Source organism: Pipistrellus kuhlii, unplaced genomic scaffold, assembly GCF_014108245.1.
Source record: "Pipistrellus kuhlii isolate mPipKuh1 unplaced genomic scaffold, mPipKuh1.p scaffold_m20_p_2, whole genome shotgun sequence".
In the NCBI taxonomy this organism is placed as follows: Eukaryota; Metazoa; Chordata; class Mammalia; order Chiroptera; family Vespertilionidae; genus Pipistrellus; species Pipistrellus kuhlii.
Window position 1 is genome coordinate 121,616,648 of NW_023425515.1, and position 21,112 is coordinate 121,637,759.

At 40.7% G+C, this 21,112-nt stretch overlaps 1 protein-coding gene across 22 annotated transcripts in view; it reads right to left on the reverse strand.

Annotated features, from left to right (window-relative positions):
- Window positions 1-325: 325 nt before the first annotated feature.
- Window positions 326-21,112, reverse strand: part of KIF13A (kinesin family member 13A) — a 202,674-nt gene continuing 181,887 nt past the window's right edge. For 8 of the 22 annotated variants that reach the window (XM_045584301.1, XM_045584299.1, XM_036448091.2 and 5 more), the window contains 13 exons: window positions 18,570-18,625; window positions 17,216-17,340; window positions 16,535-16,711; window positions 15,743-15,835; window positions 15,432-15,584; window positions 14,905-14,982; window positions 13,020-13,067; window positions 11,829-11,940; window positions 9,780-9,931; window positions 9,165-9,269; window positions 8,779-8,820; window positions 3,474-4,265; window positions 326-1,902 (listed from right to left, as the gene is read on the reverse strand). In XM_045584301.1, coding sequence (XP_045440257.1) covers window positions 1,876-1,902; window positions 3,474-4,265; window positions 8,779-8,820; window positions 9,165-9,269; window positions 9,780-9,931; window positions 11,829-11,940; window positions 13,020-13,067; window positions 14,905-14,982; window positions 15,432-15,584; window positions 15,743-15,835; window positions 16,535-16,711; window positions 17,216-17,340; window positions 18,570-18,625 — 1,960 coding nt within the window. In that variant the 3' untranslated portion in view covers window positions 326-1,875. Of the gene's footprint in view, window positions 1,903-3,030; window positions 4,266-4,316; window positions 6,029-8,778; window positions 8,821-9,164; window positions 9,270-9,779; window positions 9,932-11,828; window positions 11,941-13,019; window positions 13,068-13,509; window positions 13,629-14,904; window positions 14,983-15,431; window positions 15,585-15,742; window positions 15,836-16,534; window positions 16,712-17,215; window positions 17,341-18,569; window positions 18,626-21,112 lie in introns of those variants that run through there. The other 14 variants (XM_036448097.1, XM_036448094.1, XM_045584297.1 and 11 more) reach the window with 11 other exon arrangements.

Consider the following 21,112-nt stretch of genomic DNA (forward strand, 5'->3'; position numbering starts at 1 on the left):
CTGGCCCTCCATGATACATCACCAGACAGAACACAGATCGGAACTGACGGAAGCGTGAGAAGAATCCCTCTCCCAGTCACTAACCTCTGCACTCAGTTTTCCATTTGTCAAACACAAAGTACAACAGTACTTATGGCATCTACTGCTGTGAGGATTAAAGGAGATAATAAATATCGTATGTTGGGAACAGTGCCCGGGACACAGTAAACCCTCAATAGATATTGGCTGTGACTATTATTGTTTGAGATGCAGGGACAGGAGACACACAAATGTGAACCATCAGATTTGAAACTAATGGCAGAGTATTAAAGACAAACAACTGCTATTTTAAAACCTGAATTAGACCGTCTGTATTCTAAAACACACACACACACACACAAACAATCTGTACCAATTAAATACGATCAAGTTGAAAGGGGATATAAATTACAGCTTTTCTTTTCCAAAACAGACAATAGTAAAATACTACAGTCAGCTCACTATACACAAAAATCATGAACAGCAGCTTTTCATTAAAGTCTCCAATATCTTACTGATGCTAAGAACTTAAAGAATGAAGGTGCAGAGGGCTGTGCACCATCCCTCGCTCTCACACACACAGACTCTGTCCTCCAGGCCAGCTGCACAGGCATCTTCAGAACAGGCACACACGAGCCTCTCCATGTCTCCATGAACAGGAGGATTTTCCACATGGAGACAGGGACAGAAGGGCCATCGGTATTCAGTCATCTCCTGCAAACACGGTGAAGTGAGTACCTGTGCAATTTACAGCTCATTCCAACTCTTCAGCATTTTCCAGAATTAAGTACAATAGCAACAGTAAAAACCATACCACAATGAACCCTACCAATCAAACAAAACCACGGAGAGACAAAAATCCACACCCTGCCCCCACCCTAATCCAACTCTTGGTATGCCCTTGTGTTTCTACAGTAATACTGCTTTCTGCACTCTGCCTGTCTTGCTGGGCTGGGCCAAGGTATGAGAAACGCTGGAGGCAGAGCCCCAGTCACTGCCAACGGCTATAATACAATGTCAAATCAGCAGGTGGCAGGCCAGGTGGAAGACCGAAGAACACGGCTGTGGGAGTCTTCAGTGTGCTTATGAAACAGGACAGGACAGCGGCACGTGGCCTGGTAGCCAAGGGGAATATGGCACCAAACTTGCAGTCGAACATATATGTACACAGAAAATAAGAGTGGACAGCAAAATCGATCGGTCGTATAGAAGTTCTTTGGTTATAAAGAACGGCATTCTGTAACCTTTTCTGCAGAGGGATCTGCAACCTCATTCTCAGGCAATGAAAGGTCTCTCACCTGCTCGTGTATACGAGGTCGCCCAAGGTGCTTTGTAACAAAGTCCAGTACCTTATGATTTCTACAAACCATTTTATCTGCATTCTAGTGTGCAGTTCTGTCTGTCCCAGAACAGACATACAATAGATACATTTCATATACATAATATATATTATTTATAAAAAAAAAACCAAAACAACCCCACATTAAGAGTATTGACTCCAGATTCTACAGTAAGAACTGATTAAAATTGTACAAGAATAAGTCTGTTTGACTCCGTGGAGGTTTCTACACAGTGCGGTGTGTAGTAAGTGCAAACAAAAATACTGCCACTTAATTAATCCGGGATTTTCGGTGTTCTGGCCTTTTGGAAGAAGCAGAAGCTGTCGGTTCACCCAGGTGGCAAAGCACTGCTGCTGCTTCTCGCTCGGGAGGGGAGAGGTGGTGGCCCAGGTGGTGCATGGCTTCCCCTGCTGGTGTGAGGTCGCTGGGTGCAGCATATGTTAAAGATGAGGCTGGTGCTTTGAGGGAGACCCCGGACGAAGATGCTGGGGCCTGCGGAGGAAGTGCTTGCTGTCTTTCACCGCGTAGTGGAGGTCGTGCTCCCCTGGAATTCAGAGGCTAGTGAGTTCAAGCTCCAGTTCCCACCTGCCCGCCCCACCCACTGGGACCACCCTCAGCCAGACGCACCCACCCCACACAAGGGGCTCTTCCTAAAGGGGTCCTCAGGATTTGGTTTATGATGAAATCCAGTTCTAAAATTTACAGTATACCAGAGAGAAACCTGGCCCCAAGGTGAAGCTTCCAGGAAAGGTAATGGAAAGCAAGACCCAAAGTTAAAAGTAAAAAATTGTTGTTTTTGGGCCCACACACTAAGTCATATTCAGGTAAGAACAAAAGTCAAACTTTAGTACTTAAGAAGTTCTCCAACTGTTACAATGTCAAAGCAACTTACAAAAATAGTAGAGCAATGAAGGAAAAAAAAAAAAAATCACCATAATCCTACATCACCCTCATACAACAAATATTTTCCTGAATTCCTCCTTTAAACCAAGTATCTGGCAGGGACACAGTTCAGGAGACTTTCAAAAGCAAAACACGAGGCATGCTTCCTGTTTGCTGGGCAGTGCCCCTCTTCCCTCTCCTATGGGCGGTGTCTCCCAGCGCGGCCCTCAGAACCCTGCTGCTAGTTCTTCAGTGGAGGGGTTTGTGAAAAGTTACCCTCCAGGACCCATCCCAACGAAAGGAATATCTTAGGTGTGGGGGGCAGTGGCTCCTGGGAATCTGAGTGTTTAAGAGGTGCCCCCCCCAGTACCCCCCGCGGGGGTGTAGGTTCAGAAGCACTGCTCCTGGGAAGAACTACCCTGGGCTTCTTGTCCAAGCCCTTCTTGGAAGAGGGACTGGGACGCTGAGGTAGGCCAGCAATGCAGATTCTGCTTGAAGGTCAATGTGGAGGATGTTGAAGACTTTTGATGCAACAAGTGTTTGGTTTGTAACTGCAGTTATGAGTAACTTTATTATTATTCTTAAGTTGGGGAGAGAGGTTCCAAACTTCAGTTGCTCAAGCAATTCACCTGTACTTCCCCAAAGCACCTTTTACCCTATGGGCAGCACCTAAGTGATTGCATTTCAGCAATTCTACGATGCATGTTATTTTCCCCAACATTTAATTAAAATTGTACAAAGTCCAGTACAATTTTAATTAAATGTGTGTTGGATTGTGTTTTACAACTTCTGATATGATGCAGTTTAATTGGAAGCATTTCTTCTTAATGCTTTATAAAATAATGGTGTATCTAATAAGCCAAGAAATCACTAATTTGGTGAAATATGGCAGACATTACCAGAATTAAACATCTCAGAAAATGAATGAGGCTGACTGACCCTTATCCACTTGAATGCTTCCTTCAAAAAACCCCACATGCCAGCTGAAAAAGCCACTGCTCCTATATATTTCCTAGTTCTACTCTGAAATTATGCAAGTAAACTTTTCCCCACACACAGAAGCTGAGCAACATGTGAGCTTGCTCTCCAGGGGGGCCCTTCTTCCTTGTCAGAAATGTCAAAGAGAATCTCTCTGACCAAGTCACCCAGGTGAACAGCCTCTGGGGGTTGGTGCACAATCAGGTGTGTCACTTACAGCATAAAACCCAAAGGAATGCCTCCAGAACTTATTACCTGGTCATCCTCTGCCAAGGAATGCGGCTGGCCAGGGTCCCGGGGCTCATCTGAGACACTCTCATCGTCCATTTCATTTGGAAGGTTCTTCCTACTTGCAATCTCTCCAGCAGCAGAATCTGTCAGAGCATCGAAATCATTCCCATCCGACGCTCCCATGAACTCTGTGAAAGAGTGGTCCTCGAGGACGTTTGTGGTGCGCTCCACGGTCACCTCCCCGGGACAGAACTCCCGGGTGGCGTGGCCATTCTTGCTGAAGCAGGCATCTTGTTCTGAACATGAGCCAGTCCTACAGGGCATTTTGGAGTTTTTCTCAGGGATACTTTGGGACGATGGGCTCCCTTTGGCTAAGGCACTGTTTTCCTTGAGTGGCACCATAATGATCTTATCCTTTACCAAGCCTTTTTCTAGCTCTGTCAACTCTTTGTTTGAGGGCGGTCTGAGATCATGCCCAAGCGATGGTCCAGAATGCTCACTGGAGTCTGCGTCTTTCGTCGGAAGGGCTAGCTGATCTGAGCTGTCACTAGAGGGGACCACCAGGTCGGACAGGGTGGCATTGGAGGCACTATGGGAAAAGTAGCCACTGGTAATACTGCTGGTGGTAGGGCTACGGGATACTTCTTTCTCCAAGACCCTGGAGTTCGTCAAATCCACTTTAGAAGAAAAACACTCTCTGTTTTCCAAGCTGGCATTGTAAACACTGAAGTCAGCAAACTCCACTGGTACATAAGGCTGTGAGCCTGCCAGCTTCCTGTTAAGAGCTTCCAGGTCACTGTCCTCCTCCTCAGAGTCCTACAGAAGTGAAGCAGAAGTCAGCCATTAGCTCCTTAGAGCAGCCGTACTGTTCAGATAGGTTTTTAATACTTTACTACTACAGGCATTCATGCTTAGTGTTGTTTGTTTTTCTTTTCTTTTGAGTTTGGCTAAATCTTGCCACCAGTTATGGACACAGGCACCTTGTTCTCAGAAATTTGTGAACATAAACCCATTATCTCCTAATGTGAAGATTTATTTCTTTTATGCTCATGCCATGCTAATTAAAAACTTTGTTTCCCTGGTTTAAGATAAAGGTTGGACCAAAGTGCAGCGGACTTGAATTAGTTACTTGTGATTGGTCTTCAGCTGGATGTTGTCCCTTCTCTAATAAGAGGAGAGAGGAAGAGGAATAGCAAGGGAGGAGCTGCTGCTCTACTCATTCTTACAATCCTCACCTTGGGAAGACAGTGCAGACAAACCGCAAGGTGGTTTGTGAAAGATTTCTGAGCTATTTTATGGCAGAGAGGGCAGTTAAATAAGGCGCCAGCAGGAAAAGGGCTAAGAACACAATCTCAACACGCATGCTCAGCACTATACTGAATCCTGGAAGGTTGTGAAGCACTAGCATTACCTTCCCAGGGGCTTGGGGAAGCATGGAGAGAGGATTTGGCTAGAAGGTGAGGAAGATAAGATTTAAACAGAAATCCCCTTTGTCAAATAGCTTTAGAATTCTGTTTACAAAGATTGGTAAATATGCAAAAGTGGGTGTTATCAACTCCCCAGTCTCTCTCCCCAATGAATGATTCTTTTATATTTTGTGGAAAACAATATGAGTATATTACATTCAAATAAAAACAAATGACATTACTATCAAATCCTTTCTAATTAACCTTACAAACATTTGGTGACACTGCAAATATTCCTTTCCTCTTTTAAAATATGACTTTCATTCAACATTCATCTAGCACCCTCTATGTGCCAGCCATTGTCCCAAGAACTGGGAATGCCAATGTTGAGCAACAATTTTGGACACTGCCAGATGAATGGAAAACTCCTGGAACCAAAAATCAACCGTACTGTTCAGAGCGACACTTGGAGGGGATGAGAGGAGTGGAAAGGGGCAGAAAGAGAGGGTGGGGAGGAGGGGGAGGAGGACCACACCCCACTGATAGAGCAGATGGTAGTTCACAAATCAACATAAATTTCATCCATTGAATTTTATTGTAATATTTTCTTTTCCATCTCATTAGATGCTAAATTCCTCAAACTAGCTTAATATTCTTCAGCACTTTTTAGTTTTAAAAATAACTTGGATATAAATTATTTAAAAGCATCAGTGGTCTTAATTCCTTGGCTATTAATTAAAGATGGACATCAAATATCAGTGATAAAGTTCCAGAAATCTGCAATATATTTTTTGGCAACACTGATCTCTTGCCATCTTATTTTTAGCTGAATTCTAAATTAAGTGGCACTGCTAACCAATGTGTGGAGTAGAGTGTTCTTTCTCCAGGGTTGGGGGATTGTTTGTAAAGGAACAAAGATTGGGAATAAATGTCTGGGTCAGTAGCCTTTGGCAGTATTTTCTAGATTCTTCACTTGACTTGGTTAGATTCAAAACTGAATTGCAAGTGTTTGCATCTCCCAAATTTTCTTTTAACTTAAGCAAAGAAACATAACTCCTCCAAGCACAGGTATTCTTACTAAAGAGATAGTTGTTGTTTTGAGATAAATCAAATTTGGGGCTCTTTTTATGCCTGAAGTTATTTCTTCTGGAGTCTGAGGAAAGGCCTGTCATCCTATAACATGTAAAACAAATGAAATATTCAATAACAAATCAAACATGTAGAAACAGGTGTACATTTGCCAAACTCACAAAGATAAAAAATTAGTTGTAAAGGATTAGAATGACCTTTAGTAAAACTGCAGAGTGTACAAAAACCCCAAGATGTTAAGTTCAAATAGAGATAAGTACATAGTTTTGCACTGGGGGTAGGGCTAGGGTGGGGAGAAGGGCTAAAGCAGCAGAGACAACTAATTCCAGAAAAAAGAAAACAGAGTATGGAGAAAATATTTCTTAACACATAAAAGGAGACTGAAAGTTTATCAAGTTATTGTCTTCAAAAAGAAAAGAGAGGACTTAATTGTCTTAAATTGTATGTTAAGAGAATTTGGTTACGTAGACTTTTTATTCCAGAAATATTCTTTACTAGTATCATTGCAGCTTAAAGACCAAATTAAGCACCATCTTCCTACTATGTCTTAAAGGCAAAAAGAATGAAAACTAGTCTTAAAAGTGGATCATGGAATCAAGTTCTCAAGCTTCTCTATAGCTACAGTCTTCATGATTTGATTTTTGCAATTTATTTTATGCAACTGAAATGTATATATAGAAAAAATATCTTGATTCTAAGAAGGACTCAAAATCCACATAAAGCAGTGACTCTACAAGGAGTTTCACTTGTTAAATTCATTTTCATTCCCACTATACTTGGCTCTGTATTGTTCATCAGGGAATTGGTCTCGATCTTCAGAAAGATTGTACCAACCAAGGACTCCCAGTATTTCTGTCCGTGGTGCTAAGGGATGGGCAGACCTTTTAGAAAGTGCAGCAGAGGAGTGACTGAAATTGCACTATCTCTGGGGTCTTGGGGGCCAGCCCAATTCTGCTGAGGGACAGAGCCTTTGTTCCAACATCTCATTAACTATGAGGTCTTGGGCAAGTCACTCAACAAGTCTTTATGAAAAATGGGAGAAATAAGCCACATGCAGTGTATACAAGACCTAAGAGAGGGAGAAATGACTTCCTTGTTGCTCTTCTCTCTGTTTCATGACTTAGACACCAAATGCATATGGTTGCCTTTATCTTATTCACATGACACAAAGTACTTGTCTTATATGATAACAAAATATTGCTTTGAAGGACCAAGTATAGCTATATTCACTATATTTTGTGTGTGAAATTATAGGTTACTTTGGTAAATAGATGGGCTACAAAATAAAAGGAATAATGTCTCATTATTGCTTCTCAAAAATGATTTCAAACTCCCTTGATGAGACTGAACCATTGATTCAGTCTCTCATTTCTCAAGAGTGGAAAAAGAAAGTGGATTAGGAGCAAAGGAAGAAAGCAGTATATATCCACTTATAAGGGGAGAATAAACTCTTCCTAAGAAGAAACTAGAATCTCAGATCAAGCAAGTAATATCTGTAAAGTCCACCAAAACACCCTGGAAAAGCTGTTATCTGAAATAAAATAAATAGTTCAATAGCTTCAGAGGAGAGCAAAGGTCCATCTCTCAAGTAAGATGGTACCATCGAGTCCTGCTCAGTGGAGCAGAGGCTTGCTGCTGCTGGAGACTTCCCAGGTCAAGAGAATCTGGTTCCAGTCTATTGCTGCTAGCCAGAAGTCCTGAGGTAAGTTTTATTTTAAAACATTAAAGTACAGAAAATAACTATTAGGCAGACTCTGAATACAGGGGAACTATCTGCTGGGCAGCCAGAAGGGTCATTCAGTTGCCTTTTAATTAAGGTGACCAGAAGTCCCGCTTTTGGCGGGACAGTTCCCGCATCCCGTGGTATTTTTAAAAAAATCCCGATTTTTGAAAAGATTCAAATCAGGACTTTTTAAAAACACTGTGGGACGCGGGACAAATTGTTAAAAATTGGGACTGTCCCGACAAAAGTGGGACATCTGGTCACCTTACTTTTAATGTGTTCTACCAATCCTACCTGTTGTTGATGGGGATTTGGGGCTAGAGGGACAGGGAGAACACAGCAGCAAAGGCAGCAGAGGAGGAGAGGAGAGGGGGAAATGGTGCCTCTTCTCTTTCCCTCAGTGCACAGGAGGAATGAGAAGGTCATTTCCTAAGATCCCCTAGCACTCCAAGCATGCAGCAGAGCGGCCAACTGCATAGCCCAACTAGTTAGTTTCACACGGTGAACATTAGCAGCATATTCCAGAACTGTTCACGGGCCCCACATAATGAGCCTCTGGAATGGCTCTCCCGTGGTGCAGCTGGGAAGGGAAACTGCCCACACTCTGCCCACAGAGCAGCCAGCACACAAACGTCCCTCAAGCAGCCCCTCTTGCTCAAGTTGCTTTACTTTTTTCAAAGTCTAGGAAAAGCTGCTAGAGAGTGAAAGCCTAGACACACAAAGAATTCTTTCCAGGTCTGTCAATCCAGTTGTTTTTTAATAGAAGTTTCATTTATAATCCAAAGTACCTGGCATGCAGTGTTTTAAAAACAATTTCTCAAATTTGTAAGTTGAAAACCAAGTGCTGGGGAATGAGGTTTTACAGGTAGAGTTCCAACTTACCTGTGGTAAAATATAGATAAGCCACTGGGAAGCGAGACTGACACCAGGGGATGTGGAATATGTTTATAGAGCAAATTTAAAAGGCTACCCGGGATGTAGAGTTGACGATGATGAGTGGGGATAATGGACTGGAGTGTGGCTACAAACTACGCAACAATCTTGGCAATAGCATCGAGCAACATGAAGAAAGCTTGCAAACACACCCACAGCTAGATGCATGATTACTTACTCCAAGTAAGTGCAATTCTTCTAGGTAAATTAACTTCAGAATCTGGCCAATATGTACAGGCACATCAGAAAGATTCAATATTAGTTAAAGTGACCTCTTTGTTACACTTTTTATAAAGTCTAGAATCATGAAAAGTGCCTTTTTCTAAGCAAATTTACATTAAGTCAAAAAACAAATTCAATTAAGTAGAATAAACAGGGGAAAAAAAGCACAGGACACAGGCATGTTCATGCAAAATTCCATCACTGATGGTCACATTTAAAAAACAACAGCAACAAAACAAATACCCAATACATGTCTTAATTTTTTTTCAAATATTTGGATGATTGTGAAAGGGCCTTAAACCCACCACCAGGCAATATGACAAAAACGGTTCCAGAACTTACAATCTTCTTCTCACGTTTGCTATTGTGTTCTACTGGCATGCTGCTGCCATTGCTTCCTGAGGGGACAGTGCAGCCAGGGTTATGTGCCTGAGATGGAGACATGCTCTGCAAAGGTTAAGACACACAGATGCATCACACACAGAAGATGATGACAGCCAAAATACATATTAAGTACGTGCAAGTTAGAAAAGCGATGCAAACACCGTTATTACATATGAGTAGTGCAGCAAACAATTTCAGAGGCTCGAGTTAAACTACTCATGAAATCTGACAAGACTACACAGATTCTACGGCAAATAGCATAATTGGTTTTATCAAATCAAAATAAGGTCTTTAATATTTTCAAAAACACTCCGGGAACATCTCTTTCTCATTGAAAGATAAAAAAAGACTTTGAAAATCCATAGACGCAAAGAAAACAACAGCAATTACAACAAATTAAAAAATGACCCTGTGTGCTTGAGAAAGAGATATTCCAGAACAGGATCCACGAAGTGATCATACAGGTATGTCTACATGCAGCATCCAACTTGTTAATGCAAACTGCTACTTCCCCATGGGCAACGTGATTGATTCTTTTCTATCTTACATGGTACAGACAAGGTAAGCATTTACCTCCTGACTTAGAAGAGGTCTTGCTTCAAGAGCTATCCTTTTCTTATGCTCCTCTTTCACAGGCATTAGGGGCTTGAAAAACTTTGGTGGCTGAGGAGAGAATGCTTTAAAAGGGCTGACGGTTAAGGCATGAGGATTCTCTGATGTACAACCTGGGGAAGACAAAGTCATGGGTTTATAGGCGCAGAGCACTTTAACCAAAACACAGGAAGCAGGGCATAACCTAGTCACAAGAGTATCTGGTATAACAAAGAAATTCATATGCTAACAGATGTCTAAACATTAAAACAGAGGTAGAAAAGAATGGAGATATAACTACAAAATCAAAAAGAGTCACCAAAGAAATGAGAAACCAAGTTTTCTACACTCTTTTCAAGATCCAGCTTAAGCGCCACTTCCCAGACCAATTTAGACCCATGCTTATTTTGTTTCTCTGAATACTCAGAGTTCTTATTATCTGCACATGCAATTTAGCACTTTATCATTTAGTATCTAATTTTCTATGTATCTCATTTCCAAAGTCAGATTTTAAGATCTATAAATGATACCTTCTTATATCTTTCATTGCATACAGCAAATAGAGGCTCAATAAATAATGAGTGAATACTGTATAAATTTTCTTGCAAGCCCCCTTTGCCTCAAGCCTTGTCCATATGACTAAGAAAGGACAATTTTCTTTCTAGCTTTTACTCATTTCTTTCATTGTTGGGTCTCTTTTCCTTCTACATTTTCTCCCCAGCTCACTTGTACAATGGCACTTAAATAAAATACAAGGTGTAAGATAACAGAACTGATTTGCACATCCACAGAATGCTGTTCCCATCAGGGCATTGAAAGATGATAATACTTCGGTAATAATGTTGTCACTGGTTAAATTACTTTCTGGTATTATTTAAAAAAATTGGTTTAGGAATTTGAGACATGTTCTCCTAAACAATCCTTTAATTTGAGTTCAAAAAATGACAGAAGTGGATATTCTTGTGGGGAAGAATGAAGTCTAATTATAATGTAATAAGATTTGTTTATGTCTCAAAACTGACTTCCAATCCAGGAAATGAGGTATGAAAAATGATTTAAAAATCCTGAAGTGTTACACAAAAGACCTATTATTATTTGATGATACACTGCATACAAAGCAAAAAAAAATTAAAATAAGTGAACGTAAGTTCCATTCAAGAAAATAGTTTCGGATTATTTAGCAAGCTAGAATTTCAGCTTCCTATCTTATTATTTGCCATCTATAAAATAATCTTACTCCCCACTTTTCCTAAGGAATTATAAAGAAACTAGTAGCCTGTGCATGAATGTGTGCACATTGAAAGGAAATTAGGAAAAATTTTTAATATCGCTATTCGCCCTTTCTCTATAATAGAAGTGTCAATCAAATTCATGATAGATCAAAACACACGAATGTGATTGGTGCCAGCGAGAGCTATGTATGTATTGCTCATGTGCAAGTCATCTTAGCCTTTTATATAGAGAGAATAAACTCGCTTAATTAGACCTGCTTTCTGATTTAGCTAATCTTTTTCCAGTAAAGTGAAGCACCCCAACTTCTCTTTCAGGTAATTGTCAACAACACAGAAGTAAATATCAACATGAAGCAGATTGTTATTGTAGATCACAAAGGGTAAAATATTTAACTGCATCAGTGTTTGACAATATTCTGTGCAGTTACAAAACCTGAAGTCATTTTCAAGGACCACCATCTCTTACTTCTTTTCAGTCGGGTCAAGTTTCTAAGCTTTCTAACTCTCCATTTTCCAGCTAATGAAAAGAAAATAGGATTCCACTGTCTCCTATCTGCCTACTCTAGGATTTCTGTGAGGATCAAATGAGATGAGGCACATGAAAACACTTCACAGACATTTGGTTATAGTGTAATATGTCTCAACCTGACTCTGAAGCAAGTTGTGTTTCTGGGCTGAAGAAACTCCAAGAAGGCTAGTCGCTAGGGAGAAGAAGCAGGTTGCTGCTACGTGATGTCATTGGATGGACACTTAGCATAGTAGCCTCATATATACAGATAACATAGAAAAACAATCTCACCACTACCTTCTTTACTCCTTCGAGGTGAATCCCTGGGTAAAGTCCCATAACACGCTACATCTTGGTAACTGGAGCTGTAGTCAGACATGTCTAACTGGTTCTCTGGCCAACCCTACAAAGTAAAATGTAGGTTAAGCTGTAATGAAGTTCCTCTGAAGTGAAAAATGAAGCCTGAATTGAGTGTTTGTTTTCCCCCCCTATTTTTTAATGGGATACTAGAATGTACTTTTTTCTATTTTTACTATAAAATATTTTCAACACATATTAAAGTCCTAAATATGACCTGTACTGTCATACAAGTACAAGGTATACTTAGAGTGAATAAATGTTAATATTTGATTGCATTTGTTCAAAATTTAATAAAATCATTACAAATAGAGTGACTTACAGGTGCCATTCATCTTCCTCCCTCCCCCATAGCAGTCACTTTTATGAGTTTGGTATGTATCTAAGGAGGCTGAATCATTTAAAGATCAAACTGAAACACTTTTTAGAGAGAAATGGTTCTATTAATAATTTTTCCTGGGTAGCAAGCACTAGCTGGAAGAGCCCCAGGCAAACTAGGTGATGTGGTTACTCTATGTATAGCTGAGATTTAAGAGTACCAAACTGGCATGAGATACTGGTATCCTAAGGGAGAAAATTCTTCTTGAATATCATACAAGCTTATTTAATTTATTTCATCTTTCTCAGGAGTTGGTTGCCTCTAAGAACCAAATTTTAAACTTCTTGAGGACATAATTTGTGTTTACACTCTGAATCATCCATAGTTCCTAGCTTAGTAATTTACATACAATATATAATTAAGAAATGTTTGCTGAATAAGATGATGTTGCAAATGTCCTTGATTTTAAATCTCTAATTTTACTCACTTGAAATAATTGCGAATTTGTTATGGTGGATGTAACAGCTTAAATTGGTTAGAGTTAGTCTCATACACACAGATATTCAATTATGTGTGGTATTATCCCAGTATGGAAAGCAGTGTTATATACTAAATAGCAATGTAATACTCATCGAGTGCATAGCAGCAGTTTTATATCAAGTATTTGAACTTGAAAATGGACATATGGAGACAATGATCTGCATAAGATTAAGATGGGAAGTCCAGAAATTTTAAAAACACTAAGATATCCTACCTTTCCCAATCTAGAGATTGCTAATAACCTAGCCATGCCCACAGGTACTCACCTTATCATCTTCATCAAAGCCAGAAAGGTCTGGTCGACTGGAAGAGACCTGTAAAAGACGGTTTTACCAATGTGGCTTATATATTTTATAGAAATTTTATATATACGTATATGTACAAGTGAATCCTGTATGACCACCTTCTCTCTTCTTTCTTCCTTCCCTCCCTAGGAGCAATGACTACCCTAAAGTTGGGGTTTATTATTCCCATATAGGTTTTATGTAATATTATACATATGCCTATAAATAATATACAGCATTATTTTGCACATTTTTGTAATTCATTAAATAGTATCTTACTATATATGGTCTTCCTCAATAGTCCAATACTTTATTGTGATGTATTCTAGATGGATATCCAGGCTGCTTCTAATTGTTTTTATTACAAACTATGATGAAATAAAACTTATTGCTGCTGCCTCTAAGCACACTCTTTCTACACACTACCTGAACTAACGTGTATTATTTCAGCATCCTTTAGTCCTAAACGCACCCTACATATCTGAGAATCTCTGAGCATATATTGAGGCATGGAATATCTGCTTGTTGATAACGTACAGGCACTGTTAGCTCTGCTCTTCCATAGGGATTTTAGGACCAGCTTATCAAATCCTAAAATAAATTATGTTGGAAATTATAGATCAGTTTAAGAAGTGGTGCCAATATTTTGATATTGTGTATTCATATCAATGAACATAGCCTCCCCATGAGTTGAGGCCTTCTTTATGGTGTTAACTGGATTCAGATTTCCTATATCTTCTTGATTCTGTTGTGTTTTTTCTATAGGAAATTTCTAATTTGTTTAAACTTTTACATTTGCTAACATATTATTATTCAGGGTTTGCTCTTATGATGTCTAAATCTCTGTTCTCTCTGTAGTGATAAACCTCTTTTTATTTCTAATATTACTATTTTCTCTCATAGTTTCTTTTCTGCTCCAATCAATACAAATACAAGTAAATCCATTTGACCAGTCTTTTTAAAAAACTACCATTTTTCATATATATATATATATATATATATATATATATATATATATATACCTCTGTTTGATATTTATTTCCTTCTTTATTGAATTTATAATTCTGCTCCAATACTACCTTCTTTTAAAAATATTTTAAATTTTTTATCATAAATGTTTCTCTGTGTCTCTTAAAAATAAGTAATTACTCCTCCTCCTTTAAAAACTATAAGTAAAAAATAAAAACCATAAGTATAATAGCGTTATTATATTTTAAAAAGTTAAGTGATTCCTGAATAGTATCAGATATCCAGTTAATGTTCAAATGTCTCATAAACATTTCACAGTTAACCCTAAATCTGGATCAAAATAGTTCACATACATTGCAATTGGATATGTCTTATCTCTTTAATTTATGAGTTTTCCCTTCTAAGTCATTCTTCCTGTTAAGTTCCCCATAGTTGGGATTTTGCTAATCAAATTCCCATGGTGTCATTTAACATTTTCCTCTAGCCTTTGTAAATATTAATAATTAGATCTAGAGCTTTGATCAGCTTTAGGTTGTGTGTGTGTGTGTGTGTAGGGGGGAGGGTGGGGAAGGTAGAATACTCCATAGGTGGTTTTTCTTTCCTTGTAAGATAGATGTTCCCCTCATTACTTTTTACTCTTCTTTTTAATGTAAGAGCTACAAATGTGCTAATAGTAGATCTCATCTTTTCATGTTCTCTATTGTCTAGTCTGTAAGATTCCACTGAAGGCCCCTCGTGTCACCCAGCTGTGCTCCCAGGTATGCTTCCCTAGGACAGAGGAGCAGGCGTGGCAGTTGGGACGCCCACATCAGTGCCGAATGTTCGACTTGCACCTACACACTGACCCCCGGCCCCCTCCTGGGGACACGCCTCCCCGGGCCCTGCAGGGTGTGCTCACATTGTGCACATTCGGGGTGCTGAGGCTCCTCCGCAGGTGCCGCGCTTTGGTGGAAAGTGCTTCTTTGACTGTGACTGCCTGTAAATTTGGAAACGATATTAATTTATCTCGTTTGATGACAACAATGACATATGTTTATTGTGGATGACTTAGAAATACAGAACTAAAGATCATGTCAATCCCACATACACTCCCCCATATTTACAAAAATGGAAACTTTTTGTACTCACTATTTTTTTTTTTGCTTAATCTATCAAAAACATTTTTTCATAAATAAAACCAGGAAAATTGGTCAATTAAAGAAATTTATATGTTGTAAAATTTCTTAAAGATGAGCAGAGGAAATGTAGAAGAAATACCTCTAACTATATATTTTGTCAAAGTAACTGTTTTTTTTTTTTCTAATGAGACCACTACTCAAGTGCTCCTCCTTGGATAGGTATAGAGAGAAGATGTTTGGTAAATAAATTCATCTCTGTCCATTTGCAGTGAAGACTGGTGACTCAACCTCTGGCCCAGTTACTTGCCTGCCGGAGCCGCTCAAGGCTCAAAATGTTCTCCACCTGCAGCACGCCACGAGTGTACTTCTCAATGTACGTTTCTCCATCTGACGTGCCTTCGTTTTCACTCCTTGCTGCCATGAGGGCCAGTGTCTCCCGGTCCTCAATCTCCTCTGTTGCCTAAAGTGACAAGAAGACAATTATAATACTTCTGGATGAGCATTATATATATATATTTTTTTATTAAGACTGGTGAGAAAATGATTTAAAAGTTTTGAGAATGAACATTTTCCATTACTTACATTGCGATCTTTAAAAAAAGTGATATATACTTTTACCTTTGGTATATTGGATACTATTTCATAGGTTACACCGCAGGAATAAAATATATTTTTCAATGACATTCTCCTCTTCAAACTCTGGGTGAAACTCTGGTAGAAAAGGAAAACTGAATTAAGTGATCTGAAAATATAAGTTACTTAGTTTTGTAATAATTGTAAAGGCATTACCAAACACTGTTTTTGATACACCCACAATACTCAAAATAGAACAACAACAACAGAAAAGGAACAGGAAAAAAAACCCAGAAAATTAATCTCTGTGTCCACCCATGAGGCACAATGATGTCCCGCTATTATTTGGGCAGAGTATGGAATTTGCAGGATTTTTATTGTGGTTGCTTCTCTCTCTCCCATTTGCTGCATTTCTTCTGATCATGCGAGGGTTGAATTAGTCTATCCTGGCATCATCAGAAGAAAACTGGGCAGGATCAGCTTTGTGGACAGTGCCTCTGAGATGAGACCTGGGTAGGCATTTGGACAGGGATTTTTTTTGAGCCTGCATTTTGTCCTGCTTTTGTCACTAATCCTCTTGGACCTGGCACTTAACTCTTTAAACAATAAAATCTCATAGCTCCATTGCATGCTAGGATTAAGGGTCTCAAATCGACAAAGATGGAAAGTCCTTGTGGATGACATTAATTTTGCTATCCTCAGAGCCCACTATTTTGGATAAATGAGAATCAGACTGTAACTTGGCCAGTATGGTAACAATCTGCACATCCACTGTGTTAACATCACAAATACTACTCTGTGATAGAAGGGAAAACTTCGAACCAGGGCCTGTACTACCTGTTTGTTGTAAATATTGGCTGCAATCCGTTTTCGTAACACTATCTCCATAGCAGCCGGGTGGCTGAGCTGGACTGTGGTCTTCACTATCAGGTAAATCCTTTCATTCTGGGGAGTGACCCTATTCAAGTGAACAGAATCATGCACCGAGGAGTCCCACGAGGCTATGGCTGAAACCTAGAAAAGGGAGAAGGATGGAGAGATGGAAACAGGACATAAGTCAGGTGTTTAACCACTAGAGAAAGAAAACAAATGCAATTCAACTGAATAATATTGTCCTTAACCACAAGTTTCAATTTAAAAAAAAATTATATATATATATATATATATATATATATATATATATATATATATACAATTGATTTTTTACAGAGAGGAAGAGAGAGGGATAGAGAGTTAGAAACACTGATGAGAGAGAATCATCGATCAGCTGCCTCTTGCACACCCCCTACTGGGGATGTGCCCGCAACCAAGGTACATGCCCTTAACCGGAATCGAACCTGGGACCTTTCAGTCCGCAGGCTGCCGCTCTATCCACTGAGGGAAACTGGTTTCAGCCAGTTCCATTTTTTTTTTTTAAAGCTCCCAGTCCTCCCCACCAAAGCAGACCATAGTAGTTTAATGGAAAGACAGGCCCACAGGCACATGAAGCCCTTAATGAGAACTTGAGGGATCAATTACCTCTTCATCACTGTGCTTTATGATGGGCAGGTAGAAAAACTGGCTGCCATGCTCCTTGGGCAGGATGGAGTTCACACCCGAGGCATGGGGGCCCACAAGCTGTTCATTGGCACTGAGGTCATCCGCTAACCGAGACCAGGGTCCAGAAACAAAAGTGGGGGAAAGTCAGTTTTTAATTAAGACCAAATAGATAAAGTTTACATGTAACATATTCAATTTTTCTTTCATTCCTTATCCTTCAGTTGATATAGACTCCAATACTCCCCCACAATCACTATTCTTTACAGGATTAACTGTGGGCCTTTGTGAGACTCCTACCAAATGAACTGAGTATATTCTATATGTAGACCAAGGAGCAAATATTTTTATTACATATACACAACTTAAAATTTTGATGGTTTCTGATACCAATTCCTCCTGTAACCTAGTGTTAGGTTTGTTGTTCTACTCATATAACTTACACTAAATTAGATTTTGAGAAGTTCAATTATAAATTTAGAATCAAAGTCCTGAGCACTTAGGAGAAATCTGATAGCCTTCCAATGTTGTATCAAAGCAGAATTCAACCTTCACAAATCTCTGTAAGTAGCCATCCAGTTTCTGCTTGTACATCTCCAATAATGGGGAACTCACCATTTCATGAAGTACAGTCTACTTCTAGGTTTTTAAAAAATTCTTCATATGAAGAGCCAAAGCCAATCTCCTCATATCTGCCTTCTATCCATCACTGGACTTCCCTCCAGGAGAGAGGTTTTGAGGTTGTGTGCTGAGGATCCCAACGGCCTTGCAGAAGGGCCTGCCAAAGCCTGTCCCTCCCCAAACGCAGCAACTCTGCTTTTGTCTGGGGTTCCATTTAAGACTTCATTGTGAAAATGGGTTTTACTACTAAAACATATTAAAAACCACTGTTCTAGAGTCACCCAGGTTTGATCTCATTGCCACAGTGAAGGACAATCCTAATGTAGGGGGACTGTCATGTTCGGGAACCAACACCATTGTGGTGGAAGCAAAGAACACCAGTCAGAAATGCAGATGCCTACTCCCTTGCAAAGCCTTGAGATTCAGAGTCCCTGAGGGTAATTTCCATGTCTGTTAGCATTTCAAAGCAATAACTGCAGTAGTGTTCCTATATGAAGTTCCCAATTTCTCTTTAAAGATTAAATATCTACACCTCTCTTCTAGTGCTCTTACTTGTCATGGCCATATACATTTAGTTGGACTAACAATATCACCTAGCTATGGCATATGAGTAATTAGAAAAGTGATTCAATAAGGATCAAAATCATGTAGGTCTGAAGAGATTACAAACCTTAATTAAATGTGATAACCCCTAGACAGTTAGAGGTTTACTTACCGTTCAAATCAAGGAAGAGAACTGGTATGTGGGTTTCCATTCCAGGTGGAGGGATCCTAAATTTAATAACAAAATTTAATCACAACCAAATATGTGTCTTACATCGTGATAGGTAATAAGACATCACAGAGGCACGGATGCAGAGGAGAACCATGCTCTTGGAGATACAGGCTCCATTAATGACATACGTTCACATTCTTGACATTCCTATTAATACAAACCATGGGAATTATGTGACTTACATAAAGAATTACCAGTTGTGTATATGAATTACATGGAATTAACCGAGACAAAGATTATTTGAAGCCTTTCTAAAAATAATTTAGTGATGGGGGAAAAGAGACGGGGCTGTTGTTACAGTGGGAGTAGGGGAGAGGATCAAAGACCTGAGGAAGTATACAAAAGAGACAATATTCAAAAGCTCAAAGAAGCTCAAAGAGAATGGAAGATGGAGGAAAGGAGGCAGAGTTGTGTGCAGGAAAGACCAAAGCCGTGTTTCATCAAAAACTTGTTCATCTGCATCGGAGTCAGCGTTGGGGGCGGGAGGAGTGGAGTGTGTGCTCTTAAAATGAAAGTCCTGGGCGCATCCTTTTTCTTCCAAATCAGAATAATTAGGAAGGGAACCAGGACTCTACATTTTACAAATAAAGTAAAAGTCCAAAGAGGGCCTCAAAGAGCAGCACACAATGGGACTGGGCTGGCTATTTATCACAAGTGGCTGCCACACGCTGCATGTGACCTATAGGATTCCAGCACAGAGGAAAATCTGCATGGAGAAACATCACGTTAAAAATTCTGTGCTGCCAAAACCGGTTTGGCTCAGTGGATAGAGTGTAACCTGTGGACTGAAAGGTCCCGGGTTCGATTCCGGTCAAGGGCATGTACATTGGTTGTGGGCACATCCCCAGTAGGGGGTGTGCAAGAGGCAGTTGATCGATGATTCTCTATCATCGATGTTTCTAACTCTTTACCCCTCTCTCTTCCTCTCTGTAAAAGAAATCAATAAAAATATATTTTTAAAAAAAATTCTGGGCCTGCAAACTCAGATTTTATAGTTGTATAACCCCATGTAAGCAATTACACTTCCATTCATCGTTACAGACACAAGTAACATCACTCATGTTTCTGTGCCTATCCAAAAGAGATGATCTGGGCATGTGTTCAAAAGAAATTTGATTTCTTCTAAACGCCTAGGATATATTCTTAAGAATAAGAATGAGTGGAAAAAAAAAATAACCCAGGGAGGATCCAAGATGGCTGCACAGGTAAACACCTAACCGCAGCCGCACACAACAATTTCAATGGAATACAACTAAAATATAAAATGGACATTGCCCAGAGCTACAGGTAGTCGACTGACTGAAAATTCTACAACAAGAAGGAAAGAGAAAACCAGAAGGAAAATCAGAGGAGATGAAAAAGCCTAAGGCACGGAGACATGCTGCATACGAGCGCGCGCATGCGCGAAGAGGACGGAGCTGGAGAGGAGGGGAAGGCTGGGTGCTGCCTGGCATTCCCTAGCAGGAAGGAAATAAAAGCCCCGGCCTGGGCTGAACCCCTGAACCGGCAGCACTGAGCCCCAGTTCTGGGCCAGACCCTGGGGACCCAGGCTCAGGCAGGGGGAGACGGGGCTGTGTGGCGGAATCCCAGGGGAGCGGTGAAAAGCAAGAGCCCCCGGAGTCGCGCACATTGCGCTCAGAGGACGGACTGTTGACTCTGATGCTGGATTGCCCTGGCGAGAAGGAAACAAAACCTCCGGCTGTGCTGAGCCCCAGTTCCGACTGCTCTGAACCCCAGTTCTAGGCCAGACCCTGGGACCCAGGCTCAAACAGAAGGAGACGGGGCTGTGAAGCGGAATCCCAGGGGAGCGGCGAAAGGTAGAGCCCCCGGAGTCGCGCACATTGTGAGCAGAGGACAGTCTGTTGACTCTGATGCTAGACTGCCCTAGTGGGAAGGAGAAAAAAGCTCCAGACTGGGAAGAACGCGATGAGGAGCAGGAGCCGCTGCCGGACACCAGCCAGCTGGGCGCCGGCAAGGAGCTGGGCGACAGGGCCCCCGGGGCGGGGGGATGAGCCGCTGGGCTCTCGAGCGCTGATCGCGGGCCACGGAGCCGAGGCCGGGGGCTGCTTCCTGGGCGGTGCCGACCCCGGCAACAGGCTGAAGCCGTGCAGGAGCCCGCGGAGAACAAAGGGGTGCCACAGGCCAGCCTGCTGAGCTTCCAGGACGAGGAGGAAGAAACCGAAGAAGTTTTCAATGTGGAGAAATCAAGTTATAGCAAAAGAAAGTAAAATTACTTAAGAAAGAATATAAAGAAGATCTTGAAAAATCAAAGACTAAGACAGAACTCAACTCAGCAGCCAACATTGCAAAATAAATGTGTTTAAAAAAAGAAAAAAAAAGGACAGAATGTTGGAGCGGTGGCAGCCAGGCCAAGAGTGGCCAGGCCCAAGGCAGTGGCAGCTGGGCCCCAGAGCAGCAGCAGCCAGAACCAGAGCAGCAGCAGCCAGGCCCGGAGCAGCCAGACCTGGGGCAGTGGCAGCCAG